The 17,847-nt window shown below is 38.1% G+C and overlaps 1 protein-coding gene across 9 annotated transcripts in view; it reads right to left on the bottom strand.

The window, feature by feature from the left end:
- Cast (calpastatin) overlaps nucleotides 1-17,847 on the bottom strand; it is a 99,016-nt gene that overhangs the window by 63,787 nt on the left and 17,382 nt on the right. For 6 of the 9 annotated variants that reach the window (XM_041663347.1, XM_041663349.1, XM_041663351.1 and 3 more), the window contains exon 3: nucleotides 14,326-14,397. The exons of 2 other annotated variants lie outside the window; for them this stretch is intronic. In XM_041663347.1, coding sequence (XP_041519281.1) covers nucleotides 14,326-14,397 — 72 coding nt within the window. Of the gene's footprint in view, nucleotides 1-6,563; nucleotides 6,632-14,325; nucleotides 14,398-17,847 lie in introns of those variants that run through there. One more of the 9 variants, XM_041663356.1, reaches the window with a different exon arrangement.

Here is a 17,847-nt window from a genome sequence, read left to right as displayed (position 1 = left end):
AAGTAAGTCTTCACAAATATTGAAGAGTCATAATGACATTAGAGAGAAGAGTATCTGTGGGTCTTGAACTGCTGTGTGACCTTCAGCAAAGTCCTGAACTATGTTGTGCCTATTTCAAATAAATGTCTTTCAGTTTATTACTAATTCACCTCACCCTCACTTCAGGCAGAAATGTAGTAGAATAGAGAATGTTTTAAGGTATGATTTATTTAAAATTTGAGTTAAATAATGTAGGCAATGATACTTATCTTTCAATTTGAACAGAAGTCCTGTAATTTCCTACATAGTAAGGGAATTTTTGGTTATATACTACTATTAATTCTACTATATAATAGTATTAATATTACTATTAATATATTCTACTCTTAACTAATGATATTTTTCTATATTCAAAGATGGCTAACACTTCTTTTATGCTGCATAGGTAAAGGATTTAAATAAGCTGAACTAAGCTAATATTGTCTATCTTAGGGTTAGTATTGGCATGATGAAATACCATGACCAAAACCAACTTAGGGAGAAATGGGTTTATTTGTCTTACATATTCAAAGTCATAGTCCATTGAGGGAGGCCAAAACAGGAACTCAAGCAGAGCATGAAGATGGAGACAGGAACTGAAGTAGAGTCCATGGAATACCACTTACTGGCTTGTTCCTCATTGCTTGTTCGTTCTGTTTTCTTATAGAACCCAAGACTACCAGCCAGGGATGGCATCATCGACAACGAGCTCGGCCCTCTCCCATTAATAATTAACTTTAAAAATGCCCCATACGTTTGCCTATCTTATGGGGGCATTTTCTCAATTGAGGTTCCTGCCTTTCAAATGACGTTAGTTTGCATCAAGTTGACACAAAACTCACCACCAGATCTTCTAATTCCAATCAGTAGGCATAAACATTTATTTAAAAAAAACAGACATCATTAATATAATGGGCACAACAATAAAAGTATAAGATTGACTTCCAATGCTTATTTGAATTCAGATACAAATTCTGCTTAGTTATGCACATAACATAAAGTGTAGGACTTTGTAAGATCAATCACTAGCCATAATCAGAATCAAATCAAATCTTGCCACCTCTCTGGGATTCTGGAACTTTATTTATAAATATGACTTCATATATTTACATAGATAATATTGTATTAGAATTAGATATATTAAAATGTCTTAATATATCTTATGAATATACAAATACTGAGAATAAATGAAAGTTATGTGAATCATTTAGACTAGTAGTTGTTGGAGATCTCCCTGAACACAGTGAAAGATGATTAGCTCACGGTGATATTAGAAACAGACCCAATACTGGGTTCCCAGTATATCAAGATGAAAGGAATCTTGGCTGCAGGATTTGCACAGAGTTATTGGCATTAAGGTGGGAAATATAAGTTTAGGTATGTTTTGTGGTCAATTTTTGTTGAATTTTAAGAAGAGAAAGTGGGAAGTACTCTACAAAACATGGGCACAGGAGACCACTTCATATGTATAACCCCAGCAGCACAGACATTAAGGGCCTCATTGAATAAATGGGACCTCCTGAAACTGAGAAGCTTCTGTAAAGCAAAGGACACTGTCACTAAGACAAAAAGGCAACCCACTGACTGGGAGAAGATCTTCACCAACCCCACAACTGACAAAGGTCTGATATCCAAAATATATAAAGAACTCAAGAAACTAGACCGTAAAAGGCTAATTAACCCAATTATAAAATGGGGCACTGAGCTGAACAGAGAATTCTCAACAGAAGAAGTTCAAATGGACAAAAGACACTTAAGATCATGCTCAACTTCCTTAGCGATCAGGGAAATGCAAATCAAGACAACTTTAAGATACCATCTTACACCTGTCAGAATGGCTAAAATCAAAAACACCAATGATAGTCTTTGCTGGCGAGGTTGTGGAGAAAGGGGTACACTCATCCATTGCTGGTGGGAATGCAAACTTGTGCAACCACTTTGGAAAGCAGTGTGGCAGTTTCTCGCGAAATTTGGGAAATACAAAGAACACACTATCCACAGCACATATTAAGCAATACCACCCCAACATCCCTACCCTGGGCAACAGCAATGGACTATTTCTCTAGATGTAACCAGACTTTAAAAATACACAATGAGAAAGAGGAAAGCCACAGCTATGCCATTACACATTCAGAAATCAAATCACTCTCTCCATGTGGCAAAGCGTTCCAAGCACAAGCAGCCACACACATAAGACCTAAAAGACAACAGCTAGGGTGTTTTATGAATATCTGGTGAAATAAGTCTACAACACAAGGAGACAAACTCATGGAAACAATCTTCCCTGAAACTCTTCTGAGTTTGTTTCAAATGCCATTGGGAAAGAACACACTGATAGTGAAAGTCAACAGTTGCAAACACTGGAGAAATGATCTCCAAGGGCTGAATACAACAAGGTAATCTGAAGCAGACTTGAAATGTTTTAAAGTTCAGAGACAAAGGAATGAAAATGTCATATTCATAGATAAAAGTATGAATTATGAATAACTGAACAGGGACATAAGGGAGTAGATGAGGCAGTTGCAGATATTTATCTAACTGAAGCAAAGGAAAAGAGATGGAGAATATTAAAGAGAAGTCATAGTAGTGAACAGTTTAAATTATGGTCATGAGTTTTAGTTCCTTGTTTGTAGGCCTAGACCTCTGAGATGAATACATCTTTGAAATTGTGTCTTATAAAAAGTACACCTCAAAAAATGATGTTATGTGACTAATGATGGCTAGTCTTTGAAGCTGGCATATAAAAAATGATTTCATTTGCCCTGTTCATATGTACAGCAAAGAAAAAGGGCATATAACTGGAAAATGGACTAATAATTCTATTTTTGAAACTTTCTCTGGCTACACTTTTAATAAGACTGACCAAAAGCAGTGCCTGTGGGTAGAACATAGGGGTTTCTTTAATAGACTGTTAGACTTCTGAACTCTGACGGGCATCACTCACACAACAATTTATTTCATTTTTGTTTTATTTTTTAAAAACAGGGTCACTATAGCTTGAGCTGTTCTGGAACTCATTATGTAGTATGTACTGTTTTCTCGGAGAGGACTAGAGTTTAGGTATAATCCCAGATATGGCAGCATAGAGATATCTGTAAATTCATCTGTCATTCAATGTCAATGGTCTCTATGGGCACCTATACTCAAATTCACCTGTCCATATATAAATATACATACAATTTAAAAGAAATTCAAATCTTAAAGAGTATTCAAAGGACTGGTAATAAAACATATAACTACTATCAACTCCAAATATTAAACACTTTGGAATGAATGTATGTGAACCATTTGTGTGGAAAGAGACATGAAAATCATTTTCTAAGTATGTACAACTGTATGGGGTTCTTCCTATCTAACTAAAGGCAGCATCCTCCTGACTCTGGATGCCAAATATGAGATCAGGAACTAAACTGAAAGCAATGCATCATTAGAGATGGAAAAAGGATGGGGTTCTAGATGCCCATAAGCTTGCCTCTCCTTTTTTTATACATTGGCATTCTTGTCAAGAAAAATAAAGACACAAATACATGCAAACCAAGATGAACAGCTGGAGAAAGCACTCTCACAGTTGGTTCGAGCTGCTGTTATGAGGGTTCCAGCTCAGCTGTGGAAAGTCCCAGGACAAAATAAAAATCACTGGCACACATGACAACGAATGGAAACCCAGTCCACAACCAGGGGAGAATACTCAAGGGAATCTCAAAGGAGGGTTTTAGAATCAGCCAGATTAGTTTTATTCTAATATGACAGAGTCTCTGGATACTGTTGCATTAATGAAGAGACTTGTTTGGTGTTAGAATGAAATATAAAATGCATTCATTATAACACTCTATAAGTTGCAAATACTTTTTGAAACTTAACATGTTTATTATTTGAAATGACAAAAGTTTAAGAGTATATTGTATAAAAATAGAAGTAAGGAACGGATATTAATGTAAGAGCACCCCGAGGTTCTATTCATATTAAAAATAAAACTAATATATGTTTGCAACCCATTTAAAGAGATACTGATTGAGTGCTTTGTGGAAGACACTATGGGAGATGATGTGGCAGTTCAAAGATGAGGTTGTGCCTTTGGCAGGCTAACAGGATAGAACCTGAAATTCTGAAAACTGAGGTTGTTGCAACCAAACGAGACTAGATTATGTAATAACCTTTTGTGCATTAAGACTCAATGCTTAGAAAGTTTTTGGTAGATAGCTGTTGAATATATCAGAGGAAATAATATATGGGGGTGATATTACTTTCCTAATCTTTAAGATGGATTCAATAAATGTATTTTATATCTACATCATCACTGTCATATCAATACTCAGTGTAGTTCAGAACATATTATTTTTCAGAAAATGTGTCCATGAGTATTAATATTGTTTCAATACAAACTATGCTAGCCTATTTTCATGGGCCTATTGCAATCACTTTGAAGTAACTTATTACTGTTTAGTGTAGACAATATAGAGCACGACTATGTATGAACTAAACAATGCCTCTTTGCTACTAGCATGAATACAGTTGGTACCCGATTACCTAATGTTCAAATACATAGACATACTCAGAAGCCATAAGGTTCTAGATGTTGTAAATTATCCTTAAAATATCAAGGTAACAGAATAACTAGGAACTGTCACACAAAGTGCCAAAAGTTGTCTGTTGAAAAGCAATGGGTGACTGATGTGCTTTTCTGCAAGTCATCCACGGAGGAACATATAATTGTTTATGAAGAACAACTGTGCTTTCCCAGAAGTCCTATTATTAATGCAGCACACTGAAAAAAAAAGTTGCTCTCAGTCCAAACATAAGGATGCTAATACATTTATTTCAGATTCACATCATCTCCAAAATGAGGAAACTGTAATTTTTTTTAACAGGGAGAAGATGCAAAGACATTTGTGTGCACAAGAATACAAGCCTAGATTCATCAGACAGCTCATATATGTGGAAACAAAGTACTTCTACCTAAGAAGATGTAATGACTTAAAGATACAGCCATTGTTACAAATCATCAATAGGAAAACTAATACCTCACCAATTTTAAGAAACCAGTTCAAACTAATTACACCATTTTTGTTGTTTTTCTGTTTGGTTTCATTCTTCTAAATTACTGTTTTATACTATACCTCTTACATTTTCATTGTGGGGGAGATGTATTCTTATCCAGTTCTACCAGATACTAGAAGAACTGTCTCTAGTCTAACTGAAGTTACTTGGAGGCTAATTATATGTAATCATGCACTGGGAATCCTCTCTCAAAACAACAGAACTGCAACAAAGACAGCATTCATTTCAGAATGACTGCTTCATAAACACCATCTCACAGTGTGTAAAGCACAAGTTTGTAACAGACTCAGAAGTAATTAAAATGCGCGCGGACACACACACACACATACACACACACACACACACACACACGCTTTCCTTCTTTAATCTTTCACTCCAATGACCATCTCCTCTTCTTCTCCATTAGTCTCCAATGTGAGTTTTCAAGTTTGACATGAAAATGCTAACCTTTGCTAGTTCATTTCAGCCCTTTAAACGTCTTAGAGTCAAGTGTAACCCCTTACCACATCCCCATGAAACTTAACACTCCTTCCAGATATTGAAAATTAAATTCATTCCCACAAGCAAAATATTAGCTCTTGGTAAGAGAACACACATTCTGTCTTTGAGTAGTACATGCTGCTCCTTGTTGAGCCGCTCTGCACTGGAGAAATTCCCTCTAGAAAACAAAAATGACATGCAGGAAGCTTCTGAATAAGCACCCGTGTCTCACTGACGGAGTGGTGGGTTCTTAAAGACTCATGGCTCCCAGTTCTACTGAATGTGGGAAGCTGCATAAACTCTCTCTTGTTTTCTCAAGGTGCATGCACAATGGGAATAATGAACTTGCTTCTTAGAGAGTAAACAAGTGGAGAATGTGGAGCCCTAGTACTTCGGAAGACATCCTGAAATCTCTAGGAAGACTCTGTGTTCTTGATCGATGTGAAACTTTCATCAGTGACTTTATCCTTCCACAGTCTTGGTTTATGTTCAGGGAAACAGAGCTCAAACGTGTTACAACACTTGCCCCACCACACCCAGTATGTGTCAGGTACACTGAAAGGTCACACACAGTAAGCTCATTCTCTGAAACAGATAGACTGGGGGCCCTGGGGCTGGGGCTGGGCACAGGCCTCCAGGGTCGGGTGGGGGACATCTGATGCTGGAGACCAAAGAGTGTCAAGCCAAATCATTAGGTAGCTGCTGCTGTTACTCTTTCAACATGAGGTCCAGGGGGCACAAACCCCTGTTTTGTAATCCTTCTTGTCCTGTCAGCGGATAACTTCCCAGCTATAAGGCCAGCAAGAGTGTTCCAGACAGGAAGGGTGGAGAACAAAGTACTTCAGAGTTAGAGCCTATCTGGGGAGAAATGCTAGCTTCAGTCATGACAACAGTAAGAGACCGAATCCCCGGCCCGGAGTCAGAGGCAGGATCCTGGCACAGACAGGTTTAGGGCCCGCGAAAGGCAGAGGCGGTTTTGGAGCAAAGCGACCCAAATCAGTACTCACTCAGAGCGTGATGCCAGGGCCGGAGACCTCAGCTTGGTTTAGGAGATGACTGCATTCCGGTAGAAACTCAACCTCCGCCTTTCGGTTCCGAGTGTAAACTGAACCCTCAGAGTGACTCACAGGGCGGGGCGGGGCCTGCCGGTTCTCTCGCCCTCCTCCTCAGGACGCCTGCACTGAACCTGCTCCGCCTGGACTGAGGTCCCTTGGTGCTCTCTAGTGGTAGCGCTTGGCATCCCCAGCCTAGGTAACTAAGCCCACAATGTGTGATGCAGGCCGCATGTCCTATGTGCCCTATGTACTGTAAGCGGCAGGGGACGGCAGGTCTTCTTTTTGATGTCACTTTTAGACTAACAAAATGAGCAGCAATGGTTGACATCCTTCTCAGCACACTTCCTAAATAGCCCTTTGAAGTCATGAAGTTAATGAAAGGTAGCAATGGTAATCCCGGATTCCAAACACCTATAAAACTACAGATTGATGGTGTACTGAACTAAACAGAGAATTCTCAACAGAAGAATTTCAAATGGCCAAAAGATACTTAAGGACATGTTCTTCTTCTTTAGCTATCAGGGAAATGCAAATCAAAACAACTTTGAGATACCATCTTACCCTGGTCAGAATGGCTAAGATCAAAAACACTAATGATAGCTTATGCTGGAGAGGTTGTGGAGCAAGTGGAACACTCATCCGTTGCTGGTGGGAATGCAAACTTGTGCAACCACTTTGGAAATCAGTGTGGTGGTTTCTCAGAAAACTGGGAATCAACCTACCTCAGGATCCAGCAATTCCACTCTTGGGAATATACCCAAAAGATGCTCAATCATACTACAAGAGCATTTGTTCAACTATGTTCATAGCAACATTATTTGTAATAGCCAGAACCTGGAAACAGCCTAGATGCCCCTCAATGGAAGAATGGATAAAGAAAGTGGCACATCTACACATTAGAGTACTACTCAGCAGTAAAACAATGACATCTTAAATTTTGCATGCAAATGGACGGAATTAGAAAACATTATCCTGAGTGAGGTAATCCAGACCCAAAACAACCAATATGGTATGTACTCACTCATAAGTGGTTACGAGCCTTTAGCTCAGGATCCTAGAGAAACTAAGTAATAAGGTGAACCCAAAGAAAAACATGTATAGACCCACCTGGAAATTAGAATTAGACAAAAATTTGGGAATGGGGGGCAGGGAGTAGAAGGAAATGGAGAAGGGAGGTTGAGGAGAACTTGAGGGAATGGGATAGTCGAGATGAAGGAAGGACAGATATGAGAACAAGGGAAGAGATACCTTGATTGAGGGAGCCATTATGGAGTTAGCAAGAAACCTGACTAGAGCCCAAAATGCCCAAGAATTCACAGGGATAAAACCCAGCTAAAACCCCAAGCAATAGAAGAGAGGGTGTCTGAACTGATGTTACCCTGTAGTCCGACTGATGATTATCTTAAATATCACCATAGAGTCTCCATCCAACGACAGATGAGAACAGAGGCAATGACCCACATTGGAGCACTGGACTGAGCTCCCAAGATCCAATTGAAGAGTGGAAGGAGTGAGAGTATGAGCAAAGAATTCAAGACCATGAGGGGGTCATCCACTGACCACTGAGACAGTTTGCTTGAGCTAATGGGAGCTCACCAACTCCAACTGGACCGGGAGTGAATGAGCATGGGAACAACCAAGACCCTCTGAAGGGGGTTGACAGCTGGGGCAGACTGAGGAGCCACTGATAGTGACACTGAGATGTGTCTCTACTGCATATATCGGCCTCATGAGATCCTATTCTCTTTGGATGTAAACCTTGCTCAACCTAGATGTAGTAGGGAGGTCTTTGGACTTTCCACAGGGCGGGGTGCATGGCACTACTTTAGGGTTGGAGATGTAGGGGGGGGAGGGTCTGCGGAGGGAGAGGGAAGGGACTGGCAGGAGGGGAGGGAGTAAGAATTTGGATTGGTATTTTTTTAAGTAACAACAAAAAGAAAGAAAGAAATTAAAAAATAACAGTCTAACAGAATATGAATTGTACTAAGTCATTGAATATTATACAATTTCACATTTGAAAACATAAAAAAAATGTTTTGAAACCAGTGCATAAAATATGTGAATTCAGAAATGGATACTGCTATTCTAGGAAGATAAATAAATTAGTTAATTAAGGCACAACTCTTTGAGAAGAAAACCAAGTTAAAAAGTGACTGATGCAGTTAGTTACCATATTTTAAAAGTCACATGGCAATCTAAGTTTTTCTAAAGTCACAAACTTTCTAGGATAACCACCCTTGTCCTTGGGCTTGGAATTGAAGTGGGGGGAATCATGGTGACAGGTGTTTGAGGAGTGGAGGCCTCAGCCCCAGCTGAGATACCAACACAGAAGTGATCACTGGGGATCACTGGGGAGCGAAGCTCTCCCTTTCACTGTTATGTTCTTCTCCACATCCCACTGCCAGTCGAGGCAGGTGCCACTCTCTGCCTTCCCACTCAGGGTGGCCAGCACAATGGACTTGTTTTCAGTTTTCTTTTACTTCTATCAAATACAGCCTGTAAAGTAAGACAATGCCCAGCTGTGATATTTTATAATCCCCCAAAATATCTTGTTAGAATTCATCTTAATGAAAATATAACTTAAATTTCACTTCTTGTTGATTGTGAGAATTGTCCTTTCCTTGGGAAAAGTAGGGTATTTCAATTCTCCTAGTTTTTACTGAATGATATTTCTCCTGACTTGGTTGGACATACTCCAGTCCTGGCTCCTAGCTTCCAGCATTAGGCAGCTGTGACTTCAATGAAAAGTGGGTGGAGGGGAAGGTTTCTGGGCCCAGGATGAGTCAGAAGAGTAACCACAGGGCTAGAAGGAAACTGTCCAGTGAAGTTAGCCAGGGAAAAAGGGGCTCCCAGGCTTGGAAATGAGCAAGGACATTCTTCCTGCTTCTACGGCCAACCATTGCTGTGCTTGTCATGTTCTTTGAGGGTTGTCCTCTGTCTGCTTATGGTTTTCAGATCATATGGTGTTTTCATCACCTGGCTGTGCCTAGTTAACACTTAAAATACTACATCTTGTTCCACACTGGGAATTGATTCTTTGACTTCAAAGCTGAACATGTTCACTTTGGCCAAATTCTCCATTGATACACAGACAGAGTAGTTAAACAGCTGGGAGCTTGTGAGAAAAGCAGAGTATCAGCCTCACCCCAGACTTCCTTAATCAGAAATCTCATTTTAATAACTCCCAAAGATTCAATTGTATATAAAAATAACATGAAGTTTACAAGCAAGAATGTATTGACAAATGTTGGTCACTTGTACGTTACTTAGAAAATATTTTAAAATTTGCTGCAATTATTTTATGATTACTAATTTTAGAATGGATTTTCCTTTAAATTCAAGAACTTATCCTTGCCTTAAGCAACAGTATTGATATGATTATGAGGTTAAAGTGCCATTTCATAGTACATTGCAGTATATGTATGATCCACATGAATCAGGGTACCCAGAGGATTCTAATTTTGAACATCAGAATTAGTCCAGCTCCTGGCGCTAAGGAGAAGGAAGAAAAGCAAGAGCTTTGGATATCTGTAGTACCAAAGTTAAGATGTGCAAAGCATTTCCCTGAAGGTTGCTTTGTTTTTGTTGATCTTCTCCCATCCAGACTGAAAAAAAAAATTGTTGCTTGTGGCTTCTTCTGTTTATAGGCAGGTTGTTGCTGAGGAACTTTCTGTTCAATTAGAGAGTTCTCCTGTGTCTTTCGATCTTTAGTGAAGACTTGCCACTTGACAGCTGATGGCACATTAAAAATCTTTAGCATATTGCTAATTTTCCATTTCAACAGTGTGTGTCTCCCCAAACTAGAATGTAGAAAAGTTATGTCCATAGTCTCTTGTAGAAAGATTGAATCTTGTTAGTTACATTGGCTCGTCAAATGTTCTATACTTGGAAAATTCAGAGAGGGCTACAGTTTGCTTTTCTTCCGGGACACCTGAGTTCATTTTCTAGTTCCCACACCAGGCAATTTACCATTGCCTAAAATAGCAGGCCTGGGAATTCAACACGTTCTTCTGTCTCTGAGAGCACCTACTCATGTGGCATATACACACATACACATTCACAAAAATAAAAATAAATTCTTTTGTTGTTGCTAAGAAGAGTTTGGAGGTGAACAATGTGAGGAGGCGTCTAACCATAAGAACAGCAATTCTACAGAACGGGCTTGACAGCAACAGGCTCTGCTACCAGTCCTAATGGAGCTAAATGCTGGACCGTGGTTGTAGCAGGATTTAGACAGAATAGATCTATGTGATGCTGTTCAGTATTGCAGGAGCAAAGTTTGAGTCTCCTTCTGCTGGATTGTTATGAGTTGCCTATGAACTATTTACTGTCCCTGAAGAAATTCCTTTCTATCCTAAACTAGTAGTCAGGGTGTGTTCTAATCAGACATAACTCTGAATACTATATCCTGATAGCATACTGAGACATCCATACAAGCTATTTTGATGATTGAAATAGTTGTCAGGACTCTTCCAGTAATAAAACCAAATGACAAATTATGATTCACAATTATTGTCATATTGACTTTAATCAGAGAGTATATAAAGTTGACAATTTCATCAGTGTTCATCATTAATTTATTGAAAACTGATTTTTAGGTGCTCAACACTTTTCAGTAACTATTTTGAGTTAGATATATCTAAATTATGTCATAATTTTAGATCTTTTAAGCCTATAATTACACAGCAGACAGGATATTGCTCATGAAGATAATCATTAACTTTGTTAGGACAAATTCTGTTTAGGAATAGGCAGAAACATTCTATAAACACATCACTAGCATAAAATCAAATACATATTTATTTCTGATTTAATAGTTATCAACAAGTATACAATTATTAGTTATTTTAACTGTCATGATGAATGTGTCCATAATCAAGAACACTAGGATTAAACTTGACAGCCTGCTGTATCTGCCATTTGGTCATGACTTCTCTGTTTCAGGATAATATTTGCTTTCTTATATGTATTATGGCAATTCTGCAGTAAAAGTCTTCACTTATTCCACACTAATAACCCCTGCTTTTCTTATTGTCCCCTGAGATGCTATTACTGAGTTACAGCCCTTTCAACACAGTATGGAAGGAAGCAGACAAATGCCTATGTGGTAGTTTGAATGATAAGTGCCTTCCCTAGGCTGCAGTACTTGACACTTAGTCACCAGTTGCTTTACTGTTTACAAAGGTTTGGATGGTGCAGCCTTGCTAGAGGAAGTGCTGCCCTCATGGCAGACGTTCAAAGTTTAAAGCCTCACACCAGGTCTAGCTCACTCTTTTTGCTTAGTGCTTGATGTTGGAGATGTGTTCTCTCAGCTTCCTGCTACATGTTCCCACCTGTTACCATTCCTCTTAGCCCTCTGCAACTGCCAGTACAAATAAATTCTCCCTTCTGTGAATTCTTTAGTCGTCCTATTTGATCACAATAGAAAGGCAACTAACGCAACCTAAAGTCTCCTAAGAACTAAGAAGGCAAAAGAGTTAGAATTAAACCCTGCAAAACCTAGTATTCAAGAAACTAGTGGAAGAAAGTGACTCAGAAAGGCACCAAGGAAGAGCAAGGTTAAACCTGAGATTAAAGGATAGAAAGGGCAGTTATAAAAGCCAAGGAAAGATCTTTCAAGTTTGCCTTTAACAAAAAAAGATGTGGTCAAAATGCCTCCAGTTTCCAACTATGCCATGTCCCTCTGTTTCTAAAATGAGAACAGGTTTACTGATCACCTAACCTCAGAAAGGTGGGATGGTAGCTTTCTGTGTGAAAAAAAAAAAAAGATGGAAAAGGCCTCTCACATCACATATCTATGCTAGAAATAAACTAGGGATTGTTTTCCCATCACTAGTACTGAACATCCAGTAATTCGGGAACCTACAAATGACTTCACTAAGTACCACTGTGCACATGGATTTCCTCATAAATTCCATTACATTTTAAAGGCATAAATTAGTTGTAAGGCATTAAATATAGGCCCCAATAACATAAAATTAAGACTTGGAAAATCTTCAGTACCTTAACAACAAATAATGAGGATTGACCAGAGGTACCATGTGAGCAGGTTTCTCAGGAGCTGGCGGCTGTGCAGCCCAGGGTGCCATGCTTCATACATTTTATCTCATTTTCAGCTTTGCAGCAACCATTACAACAAAGATCATATTCACCTGTTGCTGAGCTCAGTCATTTAAATAAGAAAATACATGGTAAGAGGAAATCCAAACTTCAGACTGTTAGACCATGGAAGCAGTACCTCTTGAGTGAGTGTCAGTGTTGTGGGTCCCCAGCATCAGCAAAAGGTTAAAATAGTGCAGCTCTAAAACAGTGAACTGTTATTTAGGAGTCATCGTCTTACAATGCTCTAGCCATTTTTACTGGCTGGTAGAAGATATATTTGAAAAGGTCCATAAGATAAACTCAGGACCTTAAATTTCAGTGGTACTGGCGCTAGCTTGATTTTACCAGCTCAACATTAGTTTTGTACTGACTGTTGGACTGAGTACCTTGATGATTTGGGGCACACTAAAACATCAACCATTCATCAAAAATCGCATAAATTTAAAAATCAACAGACTTCATAGGATAATCATTAGCTTTAAAGAAAAGCTGTTTAAATAAAATATTGTGTAAAGAACTCTGAAATAGCATAAGGTTTCAGATAATCTTGTACATATCTGACCACAGCACAGAGTTGCAATAGGATCAACAGAAAATTTTCTTTTATTTTTTTACTTGAAAAGTGATGTTGGAATGATTCTGTCATAAGTTTGAAAGCTTGGAAGTTTTAATATTAAAATAAAATACTCAGATTTCATGGAACCTCTCATTGTGAAGGGCCATTCAGGAAACCTAGGTCAACCTAAACTCTATCCTATTCATGAGGGGAGCACATCAAGTTTACCTAACCTCTCTGAACTATTGCTTCCTAAGGAATAGAAAAATAAATAATATAAAGTTCTGAGGGAGTATACACAATGCTTAGCAGAGAACCTGATGTGATAAATGACTATGAGAGATATTTGATTTATTTTCTGAAGAAGCAGGAGAACAGAGTAATAGTTTGCTCATAGTATATGAAAAAGCCTAAGACTATTTACAGGTATTTATTATAATAATACCTATTGAACACATTATATGGCATCAATACCTATACCATAAATGGTTTTACTAGATTTTAAATCATTCAAACTATGTGAAGTAGCTCCATCCAGCATGGGAGAGATGGTCCAGTAGGGAAGAGCACTTACTGCTCTTCAAGAGGACCTGGATTCATTTTCCACGCACGTCAGCATGCGTGTCAGTTACAGGAACTACTCGTAACTCCAGATCCAGGGCTTCCAACACCTCTTGGCTCAGAGAGCACCTGCACCTGCACGGTGCACAACAGCTCACATAGGAGCTAACACACAAATAATATATTTTTTAAAAAGCTACATTCTTTCTTCTCACATTTTAGAAATCATATATCTAATAATTTTTCGTATGTAATGCTCTTTCAGTCAGATATCAAAGCAAGCAAGCACCTATGTGGCTATGTGATAAATGCCTCCTGTGGGCTACAGTACATGATCACTAGCGCACCAATTGGTAATGATGTTTACAGAGTTTTAGCAAGGATGACACTAAAGACTGGGGTCCTGGGTGTATGTCTACTGGTGACTTTCCCTCGGAGCCTCACTGACTGATGCAGAGAAGAACAAAGGTTTTCTTGGATTCAGAAATAACCTACCTTGGTGGCTGTGGCAGCTCCACCAGCATGGACTCTGGATGGCTGACTGCTCCCCAAACTGGCTGCTTTTTTCTTGGAAACAGAAAATATTAATTTCAGTTCGAGAGAACAACTGAACATTAAAACACTTTATTAAACAGCAGTCAGATTAATACGCTAACCACATACAATAAATGAAAGTTTGTAATTTTCACAGTGTTGCCTGAAGAATATATAAATAATACAGAGATAAGCAAGTTTCGCAAAAGTCCTTACCCGAGCAGTCACCACATTGAACCATGAAGTCCTTCCAAAAATGTCATTTCCCGTATAGTGGCTACCCCCTTTTTTATGGTTTGACAGAGCATGTATAATGAGTCACACAACATCTATGCAGGGTGATTTAGTAATAGATCTTAAGGACATAATTATACTTAGAAAATGTTGTCTTAGAGAAATAAAAGCGAGAACTTTTCTATAAAAAGGTAAACTACTACAATATCAAGAAACTGAAAACAGTATACATAGTACTTAGGTATATTGAGAATATATGATATGTCAAACACATACTGACTGCCATCAACAAACAGAAGAAAATTCTGAGATCAATATGGTAGGAACAAAGATATATGAACAAGATATTATTTATATATATCTAGAATAACCAAAAGTTACAAGTCAAGACAAACACAAACAAAATATAATACAGAGTTATTTCCCACACGGTGTTTCCAGAGTGTCTTCTTGTCAAGAGTATCTTCATTGCAGTGCTGGTGACACAGATCTACACAAATAGTAACAGGGCCAGAATGATGTATACATGATGCATAAACATCAATACCCTAGTTTTGAGATTGTGCTATAAATATATCATCAATATCAACATATAATCAATATGGATATAGTAATCAATATCTATGTAAAGAAAGTACAATTAGGAACTGATTACAAAGTGCAGAAGAAAACACTGGAGGCATGGTAACAGAAAATGTCCCCAAAGACCACAGAGAGCAAAAGAGTCAGAGGAAAGTACAAAGAGCATGTGGGCATTAGTAGGGTGAAGTCAAGCTGCTAGTTCACAGGTAACTGTAAATTTCCAAGGAAAGGTGTGAAGGTATAAAAATAAAGTACTTTAAAATGGCCAAAATGTTTTCAAATTTTATGAGAAATATAAGCCTAACAATCTAAGAATTTTAATAAATCCCCCAAAAGGGTTGGATATTATGATAATGCATTATTATGAAAATACTTCTTCCATTCTGAAACTGGAACTTTTGCTGGATCACACAACCACATCCTACTGTGTACTTTGCCTTTAAGAGGACAATGTAACAACTACCCTTACTTACTGTGGATTTCCAGATAATCAACTTTTATAACCCAACTTAAGGCATAGCTGTAATCTTGAATTATTTACTCTTCCATGCCCTGACCCAGAGTAATACAATATGGTTCAGTTGTTGAAAGCAGTAAATATAAAGGTTGAAACCAACCACGTAAAATTCACAATAAAGTTTGAACACAAAATTATAGACATATGGACATTGGCTGATGAACCATGATGACTGTAGTACTGTTTGTCATCTGGGTCGGTTGGGGTCATTCAGATCCAGTGGCTTAGCCCCTAAGGAAACTTTGTTAAGATTTCTGAGAAGTATCCTCTTCCTTCCCCCAGGGGATACTGTCTGAGCTGTTCAATAAAAACAGAGCAAAGTCCTGTGCTAAGGATAAAGACACAGATATACACAGGGAAAGATACACAGACAGAACACAGACACAGATTCACAAGACACCCTTTAGGCAGGCACAGATTCAGACTCGCATAACAGAGAGAAGATGTAAGTCATAGAGATCATGGAGAAGAAAATTCAAATCTGGAGCACTCTTGGTTAAATGACTCCAGGAATCTCTATTTTATTTATTTTTTTAATGAAACACTGATTCATTCTTGTTGACTTTGACTTAATCACTATTGGAGTTGATTCATGCACAGTATAAAATAAAGGAACAAGCAGGTTTTCAAGTTTATATTCCCCAGATACCCAGTGATGATGAAGCCATCTGCCTCACACAAGGAAGCTTGGTGAGATTGCAGCTTACCCCCAACCCAACAATTCTCGTTTCTGTCTTCACATACAGTGAAGATGAGTGTATGAGGGCACTGGCCCACCTTTCTACTTAAGACATAAAAACGGATCCCAGAGTCCAGGGGCCAGGGTTCTGACTCTAGTTTGCAATGATCTACAATTGACTGATCCGATGCTATGAACGACAGTTTTGACTACACAAACTTTTGTGTCTGAATGACTGTTGAAGCTTTCAAAGGCTTAACTTGGAAGCTAGCATGCTCAAATAACTGCTAAAAATAGGTTTGGGACTGTTTGTTGAACTACTTAAGAAACTGTAGCGCACTATCTGAATATCCTCAAAGGTAAACAAATGCTTATCATCCTAACGTACAAATAGTAACTGAAACTTACAAAGTTTCTCGGATTCATATCCAGGTAAACAGAGGAGCAGATAATATCAATCTTAGTGAAAACCATTGAGGGAGGAGACAGAAGTATTTTCTGGTATTAAGGCAGTAGGAAATGGCTTTGAAATTATGTCAACAATGGAAATTATTAAATTTTATTGTTCTGAAGTCACCCATTTTTTGTTTCATACCTCTAAGTATGATAATGTACCCTAAAATCAATATGAAACAATATTGGTGAGATTTTCACATTTTATTTTCATATTTGCTTTTAACCCACGCATTTTAATTAACATTTAATAACTTGATGGAACATGATTTGTAAACTCTAACTAAAATGTGTAGGTTTTGGTATGTTTGTTAAACAGTTCCATACACAATAGTCAGTCCATTAAATGGCAACATTATATGACAGCATGAAAACATAATATTTGAAAACATTATCCATGAAAAAGATGTCTTTTTAAAAGACAGGCAGATTCCTCAGCACCAGCAATTATAGTGCTTTAATTATTGTTCATAAAAATTCTTGTACAGCATGATGTTGTTTCACAAGTAAGTACAAATGGCTTTTATTATGTAAGAGTATGAATATGTGCTATTACAAATGCAAAATAGTATATGGGATATTCTGGTTGGTGAAAATATTGATAAATGTTGTAAGGAGCAGGCCTAATGAGTAACTCCTACTGCTATATAGAAATTTTAAATGAAAAATAAAATGTGCCCTGTTTCATATTTCAGTGACATCCACTCTGGCAAGCACCTTCTGGCAGGGTTTTGTTTGGCTTGATTTGGTTTGGTTTTCTTGTTTGTTTTGATAATTACTTAGTTCCCATTTAGCTCATCAAGCAGAAACCCACAAGGTGTTCCAGTCTCATCTTCTAGTTTAGGGCAGCTCAACTGCCAAGGACCCTGGAGAATATTATCCTCGACTCAGTGAAATGGGAGGGCTCTGCCTGCACCACAGAGGCCCATTATTCTTCTTTAAATAGTAGAGTAGAAGGAAGAAAAAGAATGAGGAGGTATAGAAATAAACTACAAAAATATGATAATAGTAATATGAA

Source organism: Microtus oregoni, unplaced genomic scaffold, assembly GCF_018167655.1.
Source record: "Microtus oregoni isolate MIOR12 unplaced genomic scaffold, Mior012 000014F_ref0000157, whole genome shotgun sequence".
Lineage (NCBI taxonomy): Eukaryota > Metazoa > Chordata > Mammalia > Rodentia > Cricetidae > Microtus > Microtus oregoni.
The sequence above is the reverse complement of the archived record's forward strand: the minus strand, read 5'-3'. Positions and strand labels throughout refer to the sequence as shown.